At 40.8% G+C, this 19,216-nt stretch overlaps 1 protein-coding gene across 2 annotated transcripts in view; it reads left to right on the forward strand.

Moving 5' to 3' along the window:
• Window positions 1-1,887: 1,887 nt before the first annotated feature.
• The window catches only part of vav3a (vav guanine nucleotide exchange factor 3a), a 112,305-nt gene continuing 94,976 nt past the window's right edge, over window positions 1,888-19,216 (forward strand). For both annotated transcript variants that reach the window (XM_086190832.1, XM_086190833.1), the window contains exon 1: window positions 1,888-2,260. In XM_086190832.1, the coding sequence (XP_086046958.1) occupies window positions 2,054-2,260 (207 nt within the window). In that variant the 5' untranslated portion in view covers window positions 1,888-2,053. The remainder of the gene's footprint in view (window positions 2,261-19,216) is intronic.

Here is a 19,216-nt window from a genome sequence, read left to right on the forward strand (position 1 = left end):
TGTCACCCTCTCTGTCATGTGTGCTATGTTAGCCATGGAATCCAGTGGAGGATAAATCTGGATGCCCAGAAAGTGAACTACACAAGCCCCCTCCAATCCTCATCACTCTCCATCTGAATACAGCATGGATTACCAACAAAAGAATGTTGGTCTTCTTCCAAATCTGCAGCACAAATACGAAGACAAGCTCTGGAGATGAGGAAAAGGGAGCGAGTGAAGAAGTCTAGATCAAGGATGTATTTGCACCAGCAAAATGTCTGTCTTCCCAGTATTGTTTGCGCAGGCCTCATTCAGAGTGTATAAATGTGTGGGATTCATTGACACATATTATTTGCACAGAGCTGCTTTTCGGAGGGGTTCCTTCCTCTGTCAATCTTTATGTCTGCTATTCTTATTTGTCGTATCTTCCATATTTCCTGCAAAACAGCAAGGAACCAAAAATAGCTCAGCTAATGTGATTATCAGCACATTTCTGCACATTGCGTACAACTGCATATCGAGGCTTGTATTTGTTTTCGCATATTGGATTTCTCTCACATCTCTGCCTTTATTATGTAATGCAAACATTTAGTGATAAAATAGAATGCTCTACTTTTGTCACATCGTCTGATGTGCTTTTTAAAAAAAAATTGCAGACATTTCACTCTGATGTTTACACAGCCCATTTTACTGGACAGCATTTATGGCACCTATTAAAGCAATAAAACTGTGATAACAGCCCATCGGGGATCAATAAAAACTCTCATTTCACAACAGGAAAGGGATTTACTGGTTCATATTGTACGAACAAGTCTTTCTTTACCAAGATTAAAAAGCTACAGAAACTTCTTGCTACCTTTTGAAAACGAAGTAAAGGTAGAGTGCATGCCGATATCCAACCCTCTCCCATTTCATTTAATATCATACCCACATTATGGGTTCTACTTGTACAGTTTGGTGTGTGAGGATTTGAGGTCGATTTAATTTTGCACAGAAGTAGAAAAGCTCAACTGGCTTAGTCGTGCCATGATCTTAGTGGTATCATAAGCAATTTTCTGCATTTCCCGCATGAACGTGTAAGGATGTTTAATGGCACCTCAATAGTACACGGTGACCCAAATCTAAATATCCTTCTTGTAAAAAGCATGCCACATCAGCATGGAGGTGATAGCTAAACTGAAGAAACAATAGTAGAAGATAGTAAATTGAAAGAGGGAAGGGCTTTATTAGATGAGGAGGGGGGCCTGAATGGTTTTCATTGTAGAAAGTGATCATGCATTCTGGAATAGACAATTTGTGAGACAAGTGGCGGACTGACCCAGGAGGGGGAGGGTTATAAAGAAGCATTCAGAATACAAATGGGGATTGGGAAAGTTGAGTTTAAAGGTATGCAGATATTACCACAGTATATTATGAGTAAAGCTATTTGAAAATACATGGACAGTACGAATGGCAACAAAGAATCATTACACGTGACAATATTTAAAAAAAAAAAAGCCACAGCATTTATCCTTTTTAACCTAAATGTTTTTTTTTCTTATCCATTGCCTTATTTGTCTTCTGTAAATTATCCCTGCATATCCCGCACGGATGAAACACATGCGAACTGAGGAAAAAGTGTTTGAATCTCATATTTATTCCTTTATTTACCTTCACAGGATTAACTGTGGTTAAATTCTACTTTTTATTACGTTTGGTTTATTTGACTTTCGTGTAATTTCATACGAGTGGCAAGCGGGGGAGGTGAGGAACTGCATGAAGGGGTGGGAAGAGAGGCACCGAAACAGATGGGGGAGAGAGAGAGAGAGAGAGAGAGAGAGAGAGAGAGAGCGAGAGAGAGAGAGAGAGAGAGAGAGCGCACCCTCCTCTCCATCCACACTCACGTTACAACGAACTGTCATCCTCAGAGCGGCTGCTGCATCTCCGCCTGCCCTCTACTGCTCTCGTCTCCTGCTCTCTCTTTACAAGCTTGTAGCATGGATACTATTTAAGCCGTGCTACCGACGCGTCAGCACTTCCACTTGGTCAAGAAACACATTCCCTTGAAGCTACCGTGTTGGCTGAAGTGAGAATAATGATGGAGTATTGGAGGCAATGCGCGCTGTGGTTAATAAACTGCAAGGTGCTTCCCGCGAACCACCGGGTAACATGGGAGGCTGCACAGGTATTTGATTTGGCTCAAACCCTCCGGGATGGAGTCCTCCTCTGCCACCTACTCAACAACCTGAGACCTCACTCCATCAACCTGAAGGAAATTAACCTCCGTCCGCAAATGTCACAGGTACGACACGTCCGCTCCTCGCTTAACTGCAAATTAGCACAAACTGAGAATGCAACCAGACTTCGCTAGAAATATAGCAGTTTATGGTTTTCTAATTTCTTTGCAATTTTGATCACTATGTTCAACACAATAGACCCTTACTGTGAATGAAAGGATCTCAACATGTAATTCGGGATGATGTTGTCCATTAGTCAGTACATTTTTTCAATAAAATCTGAACTTTTTAAAATTTGGTGACACGCTAGCTACCGCCCTCCCTAGCATGTTTTGGAGGCTGAAAATTGTACGAACAACGTGTCAAATAAACTGTTTAATTCGACATTTTAGCCGCTTGGGTGTATTTATGTTTGCGGGATTCATGCCGAAAACAAAATATGAACTCAATAACTATGTAGAGCGCTTACAATTTTTTTTTGGCTTGAGTGAGCTTGTCAGTGAGGAAGCAAACTCAAAACTCCACAAAAATGGAACCGAGTTTGTTAGGCGCCTATTCGGTCAAACTTAGTACTATTTTAAAGTTATATAGGTTGCTGGAAACCAATGAAAAAAGAAGTTTTCCCTTTTTCTCAAACTTAGTTTGAAATATAAGTGACTTATTTTGACTTTTACATGTAGAGTGTCAACTCTGAGCCGTTATGTTCACACACAGTTCCTCAATCTGCCCTCTGTAGGTGATTGGTGTAGGTGTTGTTTATGAACTGGGCAAAGGTGACGTTGTGTAGCGTTTTATTCAAATAAGAGAAGAGAATATGCCACATATTTATAACCAGAAATATTATCAACATTTATTTGTATTGGGATTTCAAGCAAATAAGGCATTTATGCGGCTGTCTTGCCATTTGGGTTTGTCTCTAATTTTTAGACATTGCATGGCAATACAATTCATTTATGCATCATGAATGCTACTCTACAAAGCTAAGGTGAAGTACCGTGCATCGGTGTCACAGCTAGCTAGTGGTCCATAGATAAATAGAGTTACAGCCACATGGCCTTGTTTGTCACATACCATCTGCTTCAATAACAGGATAGCTGGAGCCAGACTGATATTCACCTTCTCAACAGTGCAGCTGGCTCAGCGACAACACACAGTGAGATAGACACTCACCTACTGAGCCTGCAGACCTGCTGTTGAAAAATTACACTGTATCACAAACACACAGGCACATATAGACTATTTTAGTCTAAAATTACCACCGTAATCCTCTCATCTCATGCACTACAGGTGACTCAGGTTTGATATCAGCTGTATGGATGTGCTGTAACACTGATGGAGAAGGGGATTGGGGTTGTTTCCTGGAAAAAGCACTTCAAACACAATGCCACAGTGGTACTGTCAATATGATATGCAGCTACTGATCGTTCACAATCGAATTGGGTGTCCACCGTTCAGTTTCGGCACACAGGTCAAGTGGATAATTCAGATAAGCCCAGAGGTCGGTAATGTCATCAGTGATAATGGGAACAACCGTTGAAGGATCTCTGTACTCTGAAATCTCAAGCAAAACTAGATTGAGGCTGTAAGAGGAGAAGCTGATTGGTCCATTTACTGTGAGGAGGTAGGCTCGCAGCTAATAGCAATAACTGATGAAGAGACAGCAATAGGTCAGTGTTTGCTCGCAGTCATGGCATAATGACACACACAGAACTGCCTGCCATCTAAGGGTTGCGAACCATACTTATACACAGCGCCTGGCCTGGCATGAATTGTGTTATTTATAGGCAGTGTTTGGTTTATGCTTGGTTAGATGCTTACTCATAGTGTGAGACAGCGGAGACACTACATTGAAAAGCAAATTGCTGTTAGTTGTGGATGACAAAATCCTATAGGTGGTATTTCCAAAGCACACGTGTGCGTTTTCTACGATCTTTTTAGACACATTTCAAGAGTTCAACATCTGGTGAATAGTGTGTGTCAGGGTTGAAATATTATTCTTGATAAGCTTTTTTAAGGGCTTCTAGTTCATTGTCTATTCATGCCTTCTGTTTATTGCGTGCAAACCAACAGATGTTAAGTTCATCACTTCCTGTTCACTTGAGGACTTGTATTTACTAGAGAAATGCCAAGTGGGGATGCTTTCATTGTCTTCTATTTCTTCTCCGCTGTATTTTATGTACATTTCTGTTGAATTTATGGGGATGAGGAAAGTAACTGAGTATTTCTTCTGAGAAATACACCTATTCCCCCCCACCCCCCCACCCCAAAGCCAAACAAGAAGATAGATACTCTTCTCTCATGTTGGTACATGAAGCAGCTGAGACCAAAAAATACTGGTGGACCATTAGTTAGCTAATCATAACATAACACCATAACATTCAACATGAAATAACAATTTAGAATTACACAACAATGTACTTTAGAATCGCACACATAGCCAGTATGCTAACACTTCCCAACTGCGACCATCCATTGTGCTGAACTACTCAACTACTCAAGTGCAAACACAGCGAAAAGGAGGGTATGTATCTTTTTGTCTGGCTCTCCTAAAAAGCCCCAAACTTTTTCCTTAGTTTTGGAACTTCACTATGACTGACTTGCCTTTTTTTCCACACGCACACACTCACACCATGTGATGTTGAACACTCCCTCCCTCAATGAGTTCATCACCGTTGAGCTTAAAATGAGTGTCAAACCCCCACAGCAACATAACCCTCGCTGTCTCCTCAGTAAAATTTACATAACTGAGGGTGGAGTTGCCATCCCCTTCCACTGCGCATAATTCATGAGGGCCGTGGCAGCTACTATATCATTGGCCGATAATAACACATGGGACACCGCAGTGGTCTTACCCAAGGGACCTCTGAGGTTGAAAGACAAAAGCAGGGAAGGGATGGGGCTACAAAGAACCTGTCTGTTCCCAACAGACTCGTCTCCAAGTGCATAAAGAACCTTGAAGGGCTCGTTGGGCTGGCGTTAGCTGCGTAATTAAAGGAGTGAAGCTCTAGAGACTTCACATGTGGGATGTTGGCATCAGGACAAGCTGCTTCTCATTCAGCAACATTATTTATGTTTATGAGTCAGTTGTGAGAAGTGGCCCCGTGCAGGAACAATAAAGAATCAAAATCCGCTACTCTTCGGCGCAACAAAACAGTAAAACTATGTGATGTAGTAGTTTGGATCAGTGAGGAAATGAGGTTGCCTTTCCTGTGGTGAAAGAGGAAGAATAATGCACTGGCACAGTGTATGATTAGACGGGCCATATGTTGTGTTTCTATGCTGTGAGCATGGCATGAGTTTATGAAATTGTGCTGTTTAAAAGGTTTACTTCACAACGAAGCCACAAATTTCCAGTTTGTGTAAAGCAAAATTCACCCTCTTTGATCATTGTTTTAGAGGGCTGTACTCATTCAATTACAGAGTCTAGACACAGGTCAACCACAGCAGCTGCTGAAAAAAAATACATAATCAGTAGTTGTTGTGTCTGACTCAAAATCAGGACATTAGCATCACGAGGACCTATGGATTGTTGTCATGATGCAGCAAATGGAACATGCAGTCTGTCTGCTAGCATGTGTGCAGCGGGACAAGGTCTGAAGGAAGGCATCAGGAGCTGCTGATGGATTTAAAAAACAATTTGGGCTTAAAAATAGAGCAAGTTTGATAGCAATTCAAATCCTGCAGTTTCACTGACATCGTGTTTTCTGTGACACAGTGGCTACGAGTAGCTGATTCAAAATTCGGAGACCATTGTCATGAACCCACCAAGACCAAGCCTCTGACACACACAGACAAAGTGTGAGCCACAGTAAGTGCAGGATATCAGGAAACAGAATAGAGGAAGGAAATGAAGCTAAACATGCCCTCGATCAAGCTCAGACCAAAGCACTGAGATGTCAGACACAATGAAAAGGAAAATAAAACACCTCTCTTTTCACTCCGTTAAAAAAAAAAGAAAAGAAGTTTTGCCTGCACAGGGCCGGCTTCAAAGACTTCAAGGCCTGTTAGTCAGTTTTGGAAAGTGAAAACAAGAGGAAGATGGGGGCACTCGCAAGACTCGGGTCTAATTTTAACGAGCATCAAACAGCAGCAGTTTTCACAGAACAAAAAAAAGCACATCAATACAGAGAAAAGAATGAGAGAGAGCATTATACATTTAATCAACACAGGTTCTAATCCAGTATATTGAGATCAAGAAACCTACTTAATCAATTTCTAAATTAGGAGAATACATGAGATTAGATTGCCGCCATAGCCCAGAGAATATTACGACACAGAACCACCGCTGATGTGAATGACTGATTATGCTAGAACGTATTTTAAGGCACAGCTATCATTATGTGATGGGTACTTTGTTACCTCAACACACACATGACCTTTTTTTACATATGAAACACTGCTGTACATAATGAATGTTACATATTTATATTTAATCAAGCTGAGACAAGTTCTTTGATGCCAAAAAAATGAAGAGAAAAGCTGGATTCATGCAGTGATTACTACGTGCAGGAGGCTTCAAAAGGCTGCGAGAGTCACTCACTATTTGCAAAGACAGAAGTTGGAGAGAGATAGCATTGGAGAAGGAGAAAATAATAAGAGGTTGGGTTGTTTGAAGAACATTAAATGAGAAGACCCAAAGATTATACAAAAAGAAAACAAGTTGAAATGAGAACTTCATTGATTTAAAGTGCGAGTAACATATAAAGAAATGCCGTACATTTTTACTCATGAAATTAATTACAAAAACATATGAATTTTCATTTCTATGCTGATGACTTGCAAGCATGTCTATTTTTACTCAAGTGATGTGATGATTTAATGACTGTGTCCTCGAGCTTAAATACTGGATAACCCCAAACTTTATTCATTGATTGATTTTTCTCATTGTCACTTGTTTCGTTTTGACATTGTTGCACAAAAAAGTAATCATATATGACACTGCTTTCAGTTCTCCATTGGGTTGGGTTTTATGTCACATGGTCATGTTCTTTCTATTTCATTCTGATTGATGCTCACATCAGCACGATCCCGAACCAGTAGCCACTCCCACCCATCATGAAGAGCATCTTTCCCTGGGTGTGGCCGACCACACCTCCTGCCTGCCTTTCCCCCTCATTACAGTTACTGTCGTATGAACTCTGCAGCTCAGGATGAACATGACATGATGCAGGTGTCAATTATTCCGGTACAATACATGGCTAGACTGTTGAAAAAAAGGTATTTGTATGTTTGTGTATTCGCAGACAGGTACCATCTGACTTGATCACTGTAAAAATACTTCCTGCCAGTCAGTTTAGTCACTTTTAAGTTGCAAGTGGAATCTTAAGAGCCATCGCCAATAGGTCTTTTTTTTGTAAATGATTTTATTTTATCACATCGTTGAAACTTGGCCGGATTCCAAAGTTCCTCTTATTGAGGCATGTCTTCATGGTTGTACTTTTTGCTCAACTGCTGTCATTTATAAGGCCATTAATATAAACCAGTTACTTTTAGCAATTTTAGTTCTTTTGAGCTTTTCTCTTTTACTACCTCAAACCCCACTTCCTTTTTTTTCGGGCTTGTTATATTGCCCACTTAAATCAAATGGTGATTTTTTTTTAATTTTTTTTTTTTTGCAGAATTTGGTCACTTACTCTCCTTCGCTACCACCAAATATGAGAAAGTGTTATTATTCTGTGACTTCAATGTTCATGTTGACCACCATAATGACAGACTTGCATCTGAATTCCTAGACCTCATCCACGTTTGACTGTTCTCAACATGTCTCTGGCCCAACTCATGAACATGGTCACACCCTTGATTTAATCATCACTTTTGGCTTTAGTCCAACTAATCTTCCAACTGTCAACATACATGTTTCCAATCATGGTGCTATCCTACTTAATGTTCCTCCTGTGCCTGTAGTCCCTAACCAGAGAAGCTGTCAATGTTTCAAATCCATCACTTCCCAAACTTCCCAGCATTTCTATTCACTGTATCAAGTTTCTCATCAGCTTGATCAACCTGTCTCGGTGTCCTCATGTTCCAGAGAAGAGTTTGCTAATGGGTTTTTAAAATGCTTTACAATAGCATTATACACTGTAGCTCCTCTTAAACAATCCAAACCCTGTCCTGCTTCAACTAAACCTCCTCCTTGGATAAATGACCAGGTGCGAAGGGCTTGTAGACATGCTGAGCGGAAATGGAAAGCCTCAAGGTGTGATCTCATTATTATGAAGGATCTTTTAAAGCAGGGGTGGGCAACCATGTGCCATGGAGGGCTGTGGGTATGCAGGTTTTCCTTCCCATCAAACACATCAACAGGTGATTCCACTGATTAACACTCTTCTGTGGTTGAAGGTGTGTTAATGTTCTTCATGGAGTTAATGAAGTGTTTGGTTGGAAGGAAAACCTGCATACACACGGCCCTCCATGGCACATGATTCCCCACCCCTGCTTTAAAGGATTTTAACAAACCTGTCAAGGTGACAAGATCTAAATACTTCTCTCAACTTATTGTTGCCAACCCCCATAACCCTAGGCTGCTTTTCATGGCCATCAGTTTCCTAATCCATGACCCTCCTGTCACTGTTGAAGTAACTTTTATTGAGAGATGTGAATCTTTTCGTTCCTTTTTTGTTGAGAAGGTTTCGAACTTCAGAACCCAAATTGTGCCATCTCTGTTTACTGCACCATACAGAGAACTGCATCACACCTTCAGTTCTTTTTATCCAGTTTCCCTGTCAGAGCAAATGAGGTTGATAAATGGCATGAAATATTCCTCCTCCCTTCGATGTTTTACCCACAAGGTTTTTTTTAAGAATGTCTCTTCCTTTTTAGCTTCGAATATTTTAACAGTGGTTATCAAGTCTTTTTCCACAGGAGTGGTCCTTCAGTTTCTAAATTTGCTATTGTGCATCTCAGCAATTGTGCTATTGCAGAAGAAACAAAATCTTGACACTGATAATTTTAACAATTTCAGACACATATTTAAATTACCCTTTGTTGCCAAGGTACGAGAGAAAGTGGTATGTTCTTAACTTTTATCCTTCTTGAATGTACACTCTCTTTTTGAAAAGTTGCAATCTGGCTTTCCTTGTCATCATAGCACTGAAACTGCACTTCTGAAGGTCATTAATGACGTTAGGATGAACTCTGATGCTGTACTGTTGTACTCGACTTATCTACTGCACTTGACACTGTCTATCACAACATACTAATTGCTTGACTGGAAAACTGAATAGGTGTGACCGAGACTGCTCTTAATTCGTTTAAGTCATACCTCAGTCACAGAATCTTCTCTGTATCTCTTGGCAATGTCTTTTCGAGTCATGCAAATATTAAATGTGGTGTTCCTCAAGGGTCAATTTTTGGCCCTTTACTCTTTTCTCTGTATGTTTTCACTGGGTCAGGTCATTTGCAACTTCAACATCTCTTTGCATTTTTGTGCAGATGATAATCAAATCTACATATCTATAAATCCCTCAGACCTCATCTCAGTTAACATACACACAGCTTGTCTTGCATACATGAGGTCCTGAATGTCCAGTAACTTTTTAATGTTAAATGATGCAAAGACATAAGTGATGGTGTTTGGTCCCAAAACTGATAGGGATTCTGGAACCCAGACCTTAGAGTCCCTGGGTTTACAGTATACAGTATGCATGAGACCAAAAATCTGGGAGTAGTGTTTGACTCTGATTTGAGTTTTTCTAAACATTTTAGCAATAATCACCAAAACCGCTATCAGTCTAATTAGTAACATAGCCAAAGTTAGGTCATTTCTCTCACTCAGTGATGCTCAAACTTTAATTTGTGCTTTTGTGTCAAGCCATCCTGACTACTGTAACTCATTTTCCAGACTGCCACAGAAGTCCATCTACTGTCTTTTATGTCTGTGAACCACCTTGTAAACTTGTTTTTTGAAGGCTGCTCTTACAGTCTACCCAGACTGGCCATCGGGATCACGGGGTAGTTTTCTGCTACAGCTTGGCCTGCCTTTGGGTTTTAAGTACTTTTCCTCCTTGTTTCCTTGTTTTTCTTCATTTCGTTCCTTGATTTAACTTTGTAGTTATGGGCCCTTTCTAAAGATGCTGGTAGAGAGAGTTTTGGTTGTGTTTTACATAATCTTTTTGACACTTTAGTTCGGCGGCTTCTCCGTCACCCAGCAACTCCATGGACGTGTTGTTTACTCCAATGATCAGCTGGTCTTGCTCATGTCGGCCTGCATGGAGCTCGAGTTGCTGGACTTTCCTGCTGAAGTCCAGAGGAGAACACACTGTGGCTGCAAAGGAGGAACTAAACGACGGAGAAAGCGGTACCGACAGAAGCTTCTGGAGAGGAGGTGATATCAACCGTCTCCCCTCTTTCATCATGGGAAACGTGAGGTCGCTGGGGAACAAGATGGACGTGCTAATGGTGCTAGCCAGGAGTCAACAGGTGTATCGTGAGTGCAGTGTCATGTGCTTTACAGAGACATGGCTTCACCATGATGATCCTGACAACACTGTACGGGTTTGTGGACTGTGCAACCGGGGAGAGGAAGACTTTGGACATGCTGTATGCTAACATTAAGCATACTGCTCCTTTTATGCTTTGCAAAAGATACAACATTGCAATGCACACAACAACAATGCTAACGTTCGACTTGGCGACATCGATGTTGTCCTTTGTTTACTTCTTAGTGTTCTGGCGCACGTTTATGTGAAATGATGATGTCAGCGCGATGACATACGAGAGAGAAAAACACAGGCACGCAGCCCTCACAGTGGGAGTTCAGACCCGGGTCTTCTGGAAGCTTGAATGTGCCCTAATGCCGAGCAAACGCGGGTCCAAAAACCCGCATTGACTCGTGTTTTTCAGTGTGAAAATGGTGTTAGAGACAGTTCTCTTTGATGAATACCTATTGGTCCTTGGAGCATTCTGCCCTCACGCAAGTTCTTGTTCTCATCTTGGTGGCATCTTCACCAATTACTCTCTGGTGCCTGAGGCAATCTGTTCTCAGCTATATCCCTATCCTCTTTGGGGGGGGGGTCTTTACAAAACACCCTCTGATGTGTGAGGCATTCTCCTCTACTCATGTCCCTATCATCATGGGGGCATCTTTGCTGAATACCCCTTGATGCATGAGGCATTCTGGTCTCACTCATGTCCCTATCATCCTCTACGTGTGAGGCATTCTCCTTGCACTCATGTTTCTATCATTGTGGGGTGCTGATGAACAAGAACCTCACATGGCACAATGAAGTGCACGTGCACCGGACTTGTTGGTCAGCAAGCCTGTGTGATACCATTGACCTTCTGCAGTGACTGGAACATGTCATTGGCATTAAAGAACCACACTAAATTTGTTTAGGTCATATTTACCAGGTTGATCTCAGTTCTTACTCACGAATGATTTATGGTGTTCCACAAGGGTCTGTGCTTGGACCAGTCCTCTTCACCCTGTACCTGCTTCCTCTAGGTCACATTATAAGGAAACACTCGATTAATTTTCACTTTATGCAGATAATCGGCAGCTGTTCTTATCAATGCATCTACATGAAACAAATAAGCGGTCTCAAGGAAATTAAAAAGATGGATTTTATTAAACTTTGACAAAACTGAAGTTATTGTGCTGGGCCCAAAACACCTCAGAAAAACCTTATTTAATGAGAAAGGTACCCCAAATGGCATCACCCTGGCCCCCAGCACTACCGTAGGAACCTAGGGATTCTCTTTGATCAGGATCTGTCTTTAACTCCCACATTAAACAAATCTCTAGGACTGCTTTCTTTCATTTACGTAACAAGACATTCTGGTCTTCAAGATCAGACACATCCTAATCAAAAAGATGCAGAAAAACTCGTTCATGCTTTTGTCACTTCCAGGCTGGATTACTGCAACACCCTCCAATCAGGCTGTACTAATAAGTCCCTAAGGACTCTCCAGCTGGTCCAAAACACTGTTGCCCAACTAGAACTGGTGGAATAGACCATGTCTCTCCTGTACTGGCTTCTTTGCATTGGCTCCTTGTCAAATTCAGAATAGAATTTAAAATTCTTCTTCTAATTTACAGAGTCCTCAACAATCAGGCACCTTCATATTTGACAGAGCTCATAGTCCCCTATTATCCAGCTAGAACTGTTTGCTCCCAGGATGCAGGGTTACTGGTGGTTCCTAGAGTTTCTAAAAGTTTAATGGGAGCCAGAGCCTTCAGCTATCAGGCTCCCCTCCTGTGGAACCGTCTCCCAGTTTTGGTCTGGGATGCAGACCCCCTCCCTATGTTTTAGAGCAGACTTAAGACCTTCCTTTTTGATAAAGCTTTCAGTTATGACTGGCTTCGGCTAGCCCTTAAATATGCTGCGATAGGCTTAGACTACTGGGAGATGTCCCATAATGCACTGGGCTTCTCTCTCCTCCTATCTCTCCTCTCTGTCCTCCTGTATGTGTTAAACATAAATCATACTTGTGTAACTCGTCTTCTTCTCTGGAGCTTTCGGGCTCCCCACATCCCAGATCCTGTGTGCTGCTGGAGGAGGCTACAGACCTGAAGAGGCTCAAGCTGCCACCCTTAGCACCGCCTGCTCACATCCCCTTTTGTCCATCAGTCTCTTGCCTTTCTCTCTCTCTTTATCTCTATCCCTCTCTTTCCTTCTGTATATCTGTCTTCCTCCATTATCTGTCTTTGTCTCTGCCCCGCTCTCCTGCTCTCTTTCCCCCAACCGGTCAAAGCAGAAGGCCGTCCCCACTGAGCCTGGATCTGCTTGACGTTCTTGCCTGTTAAAAGGAAGGTTTTCGTAGGCGCTGTAGCAGGATGTGCTTGCTCATGGAGTATGGTTGGATGTAAATTCATTGAAGGAGTGAGGTACTAGACCTGCTCTACTTGTAAAGTGTCATGAGATAACTTTTGTTGTGATTTGGCGCTATACAAATAAAATTGACTTGACTCAACTTGTGACACAGATATCAGGAAAGAAGGTCTTCCAAATCCACTGACTCAACAAATACACTATCTCTTAAAAGAGAAGTTCTATCCCTAGTAGGGGACAACTGATATGGGACTTTTGTAATAGTACTTGGAGGACTAATTTCTTAAACAACTAACTTACTTTATCAAAACGGTATATGACATTTTCAGACATGACATTGATACTTAAATCGATAAACATTAAATAAATACAGAATAAAAAAGTAAGATAAACAAGGAAAAGGAGCAGGAACACTCTTTGCTGGGCATACTACAAACAGTTTTTAATGCCATCATATATCAGAAAACATATTTGCTGATATGATACATCTGCCATAGGCCTGTGATAAGGACTGATATGTTGGCAGACCGATATATGAGGTGGGTTCTACTGCACAGGTGGATTTTGAATGGGAACAGGACTTTAAGGGTTCCCTTTCAGTAGATTCACTCGGTACAACACATATAGTATGGGATATCACGCCCCCGCGTGGCCTGCTATCCCATAATATATGTGTTGTACCTCATTTCTCTCCTTCAGGGAACAGAAGTTATATTCATAACATTTCGATTTTACAAGACTGGCCACCCATGAAGAATAGCAGAAGATTCATAACAGCCTCTGCCCCAGTGTCACAGTGGATAACTAAGAAGGCTGATCCAATAAGCTCACTGGAACTTAGGACACAGGTTATTCCTGTGGACTTTGCTAACACTAATATGGAATTGTAAGTAATCCCAATTATTTCATTTATTTCAAATACATAAGTTCTCTGTCCAATCTGTTCTATTCAGCATCCTCTAAAACCTCAAAATCAACTCAGTTCACCCAAACTGATAATGACCTAATGATTGGTTCTTGAGTCTTGTTGGTTGGCTCAAACAATCAAAATGACATACCTGTTCACTACCCAACACTTACGTTAAGGCTCCAAAAATCAGTCAGGGTTGAAATGTGAGCCTAATTTATACTTAACATCTTCATCTATACTGTGGGATAGCTCATGTCTACTCAGCTTGCATGTAAATATTAAACATATCATAAATTGTATGCTCTTTGTATGCAGTATATGATTATTTGGACGCAACAGCATGGCTGCCCTGATGGGATTCTAAGCAAGGCCCGTCAGCCTCCCATTTACAATTCTATTGCCTTACGCAAGTCACGTTGGTTTGTTCCGCTGTGCCACCTTGATGACATGCATTTTCAAGTGCTGCTTTATCTATAGTGACATGCGTGTGCAGTAGTTATTTGTGAAAAACAGATCATGTAGCCTCTCACTTGTGCGTGTGTGCACATACACATACAAAATGCCTACTGACCTTTCATTCCATCACCAAGGTAACAATCATGCAGGATGTGCATCAGTGCACATAAAAGCAGAGGTAACATATGCGAATTGTATTAGAGGACTCTACCATGGAGAGTGGACCTGAAATCAATGTTTATCACGTTACTCAAATCTGGTTCAGTTAATCATTGTTCAAGCTTGAGAAAATCAATACTGGCAAACCATTACCATCATGAGTGACACTTTTAAGTGTGGTAAAGGCTTTTCAGATATCGAGCTGCATAATAAGACACGCGATGTCAACAGGTTTTAGGGGACAGTAACCCTCATCCATGAAAAGTATACTAACAGATTTGATCTTAATCTGTGTGTTTGAAAAATTTAAGGACATTTTTTGGAATTCTTTAAAACCTTTTTGTTTGTTCTTTTGTAGGATCAGATTTTGAGATTCCTCTTGACCACTTTAATGCTGTTATGTATAAACCTGACTTGCATTTTGTTCTGTGAAATAATAATGGTTAAAAAAAAACAATTTAAATAATTAAAACACTGGAGAAAAATGATCAAATAATGAATCCCATTCATTTGATACCTTGCAAATGTTAACAAATGATTATCACTTGTCATACTTATGGTTCAAGTACTCAGGACACCCATGATGAAAAGAGACGATGCCTTTGCTTGACTGCCCTATGGCACCAAGGTATCACCTCTAACCTCTAGCATACATCAGTGATAGATGATATATTTTCACAAAAGCATACTGCATGGCTTATTCATGCTGCACAGTGATTGTGTCATTTAATTGGCTGCAGGGTTTGTTCGGCTGAACCCTGGATGAGTTTACATTGATAAACTGTTGCCTTAATGCAGATTTCTGCTGAGACAAAGTAGGTAGACAGCTCTTATGCTAGTAAAGTGAAATAACCTCAGGCTTCTGATTACTGCACAATATTGCAAGGCAACAGAGACAAAACCTGGCAATGAATCATTTCTCGTTTTCTATGTGTTAGTTCACTCAAATAATATTAGCCTGAATAAGAAACAGGACTATAATGATAGAATTATATCTTCGTTATTGATGCCTGTAAGATTACACTTTCAATTTGTCTTCTTTTTTGTGAATTTAACCTTCCTGTCAAGTGCTTTTCATGTGCCACGTTGATCTGCCTCCCTTATTTGATAGTTTCCTTTTGCTAATTGTACAGAGTAAATCCAATTGTATAGGTAGGTATGATATCACACTAGGCTAATTGGATACTCTAAATTGACCGTAGGTATGAATGTGAGTGTGAATGGTTGTTTGTCTCTATATGTTGGCCCTGTGATGGAGTGGCAACCTGTCCAGGGTGAACCCCGCCTCTTGCCCGTTGACTCTGTGATAGGCTCCACCCCCCGCGACCCTTAATAATAGGAATAAGTGGAAGACAATGGATGGATGGATGGATGGATGGATGGTATGATATCACAGCCTTGAGTATCTGCTGATACCATTATGATTATTATTGTTATGTAAAACAGCAAAGATAGTAGTATTTTTTCCACATTTCTAATTTTTAAAAAAAATACAGAAATGTGAAATAACCACTCCATTATATTCAATTGTCAATATAATATACTGTATTCTACATGCAATCTGACTCATCTGTTTAATCTCTTACCCATCTCACTTTATGGAATTTAGGAGTTTGGGGTAGTGGTTTGTATTATATTAATGCATATTTCCAAAGTTCACTAAAGTAAGTTGGGCCAGTGTTGGGCTGATACAGACACCAAACTTGTGTCTGTACATACCTAAATTTAAGATCAAATTTGATTCATGAAATGTTGAGGCGGATAGGAACAGTTAATAATGCTGCTAGCACATTTTATGAATTTTCCAAAGGATTTCTCATTCTCCCCTTAATGATTTGTGTGAGAGCCAACATAAGACAAATGTTCATACATGAGACCGTATGAACAGTCAGGAATGTTGATCCCGTTGATGCCAACCTATGCCTGCAGTCATATCAAGCAGTTGTGTGTCTGCAACCTCTTGCTGTCAGGTTCACTGTAGTGGGAACCTGGAGCCCAGGTCAAGTGGATAGAGTTAACAAAACCTCTCTACTGCTGCCTAGAATGGAATGTATGGACTTGTGTACACCATGGGTTTTAATGAAACAGTGTTAGTTTAATGCTTGGACGCAGCATGAGTATGGCCCTCTACAGGTCAGGGCTTTATTGATCCCATGTCTTTTCCAGTTGGGAAATTTATGTGTAAAGCTCCTGATGCTGAGCAGTGGTGAATGGTGAAAGTGATGGATGGCTGTTGTCTGTTGAAAATGGAAATGTTCTCATTTCGCTAATAAAGAAAACGAAGGGAGCTTCAAGAATTCATGCAAAGAGTTTAGACGAAGAGATCTTCATACATTTGTGAAATGAGAAAAAAGGGGTAGTGCTGCATCCAAGAGGGGTTTCCGTTACTGTGTTTTCATGTGCATTTTGAAGTATCACATCAGAAAAGATTGGTTGAAAGTTTTAGTCTGTACACAAATTGTAATCATGTAAGGAAATTGGAGTCAATGTTATTTGTTGGCTCAATTGTTGTGATCAAATGTCAGGAAAAAATTGAAATACCTTTATGAGAATAAAGTAAAAAAAGCTGAGATTAAACACACATTAGAACAGTTGAATTATTAAAAAGGTAGGGAAGTTCATTTGACATATTAATAATTTGACTTTTTATTGCTTATGGCAGCCATATTTGGTTACAATGTTCTTAATATCTCTTTGTTTGACTCGATGGATTTGTGCAGTGTGACATTTTATTGGGGTTTGGTAATCCCTGGCTGGGCTCCACCCCCACCTGAAGACACATCACAATTGTTGTAATGTTGGCAATTTAACGTTAGTCTGCGCGCCAACATTGTTGGACGAGCTATGCTAGCTCTTGTGGCATTTGTTTGAGGAACATTGTTTTGCCGCCTTAAGACTTTATTATCACATTTTCTAACAATCGTACAAGGAACTGTGTTCACGAGAGCCAGCCTGATATGAGGAGACCAACAGCTAACATCTAATTTAGCTAACCTCAACTATCAATGATAACTTCTGCTGTGACGTTATCCGTTTGCTGTCGTACATTGATAATGATAAAATTGTGTTTGGACTAGTGGATAACTGCTGTGGATACTGCAATGTTAGCTAGCGTGACTTAACTTAAACGATGTGTCCTCAAAATGCTCGGTGTCTCGGGTGCAGCAAGAGACGGTCCGGTCAGTGCGTGGGTGAGTGTATGCGACCCGTACAGCGGAGGAGGGAGAGACTGGCTGGGAGCGAGAGATGCTTTGCCGAAGCAATGTCGTAAAATGCCGTAGTGTAAAAGTATTTTCGGTTCATTGTGAAACAAGTGGCAGGACAAATTATATTGGCAGGAAACACAAACAACCTAATGGGACACGCAGGGGGTATGTTTCTACCCGAAGAAGAAGAAGATACGATAAGATAAGATACGATAACCCTTTATTGGTTCCACAGGGGGGAAATTGGCAAAATGCATGAAAAACACGTTCAAAATGAACATGTTCACAACATTATTTTGTGATCATTAAAGAGGACAATGTAAAATTGTTTTATATTTTCTTCTGGTGCATTAGTCTACCACGGACTGGCATTCTGTCCAGGGTGAACCCCGTCTCTTGCCCGAAGTCAGCAGGGATAGGCTCCAGCCCCCCGTGACCCTTAATGAATAAGCAGTATAGACGATGGATGGATGGATGGATATATCACTTAGTAAAAAACAAACAAATGAAGAAAGGGCCAGCAGATAAAAAATATGCTGATATGTACAATATGAAAAAGTGTAGTGTATCCTCAGTTTGCTCAATATTTCCTTGCAGCATATTTTTTGGTTGAATAAATACTGTATATTTCTATTTATTAGTATACAATTTTTATTCTCAACGTCTGGAAAAAGAGAAGTATTTGATAGTAAGCCCACACACACAACAGCAAGGCATTACATTTTCACACAATCATCCAAGACGTAGAAAATCAGGGGGAGGAGAAGCCATCCGTGCGCCAGTGTTCTGCTTGTCTGCGTTTAGTGAATACATTTGTACAGTTTTCATTCCATCCAACCCATCACCACCTTTTCCCCTCATAAACATTCTTTTGAGCTTCTCACACACAGCTGAGCTGAAGCTACTTGACCTCTGTTGCTGTAGCCAGGAGGATTCATATCTCACATAGTAATACGAATTCACTTCCCCTGTCTAGTGGGGGAGGGAGAGTTTTGTGTGTATGAAGGAGTCACAGGGGTTAACATTAGGATTTAATGGACAATGGCTTTTGTGTTGTGGGGGAGGGTATGGTGGTGTGCCTTATTGTCATTACATTAAGTAAAGTGTGAAGCATGTGGAACTAATAGCCTTTGTCTGTACTCTCCAGAGCAGATGTATGTACTATTACACTGCACTAGTGTGGACAGACATACACCGCATATTCTGCTAGGACACGGTGAAGTGCTGTGGAGCAGAAACGACTTAATAACTGATCCAATAATGTGGCTATTAATAACGTTTGCCAGATTTGGAAAGGAACTAGTGATAGTGTAGCAGCACAGAACTCAAAGAATATGATGTCTTGTGTTCCTTGTGTCTTGTTAAAAGGTGTACAGTGTTGTGGATTATAAAGAAAATGAGTCGAGAGAAAACAAATGAGCTGCTTGGATCAAGAGCAATTGGCTTTGTCTTGTGAGGGATTTGGTGCACAGCCTTGTCTCCAAACGTAAAATGGAGGTTGAAAGATTTAATGCTTTTATT

Source organism: Aulostomus chinensis, chromosome 21 (assembly GCF_037954235.1).
Source record: "Aulostomus chinensis isolate RoL2024-O1b breed Wild chromosome 21, RoL_Achi_v1.0, whole genome shotgun sequence".
NCBI classification, from domain to species: Eukaryota; Metazoa; Chordata; class Actinopteri; order Syngnathiformes; family Aulostomidae; genus Aulostomus; species Aulostomus chinensis.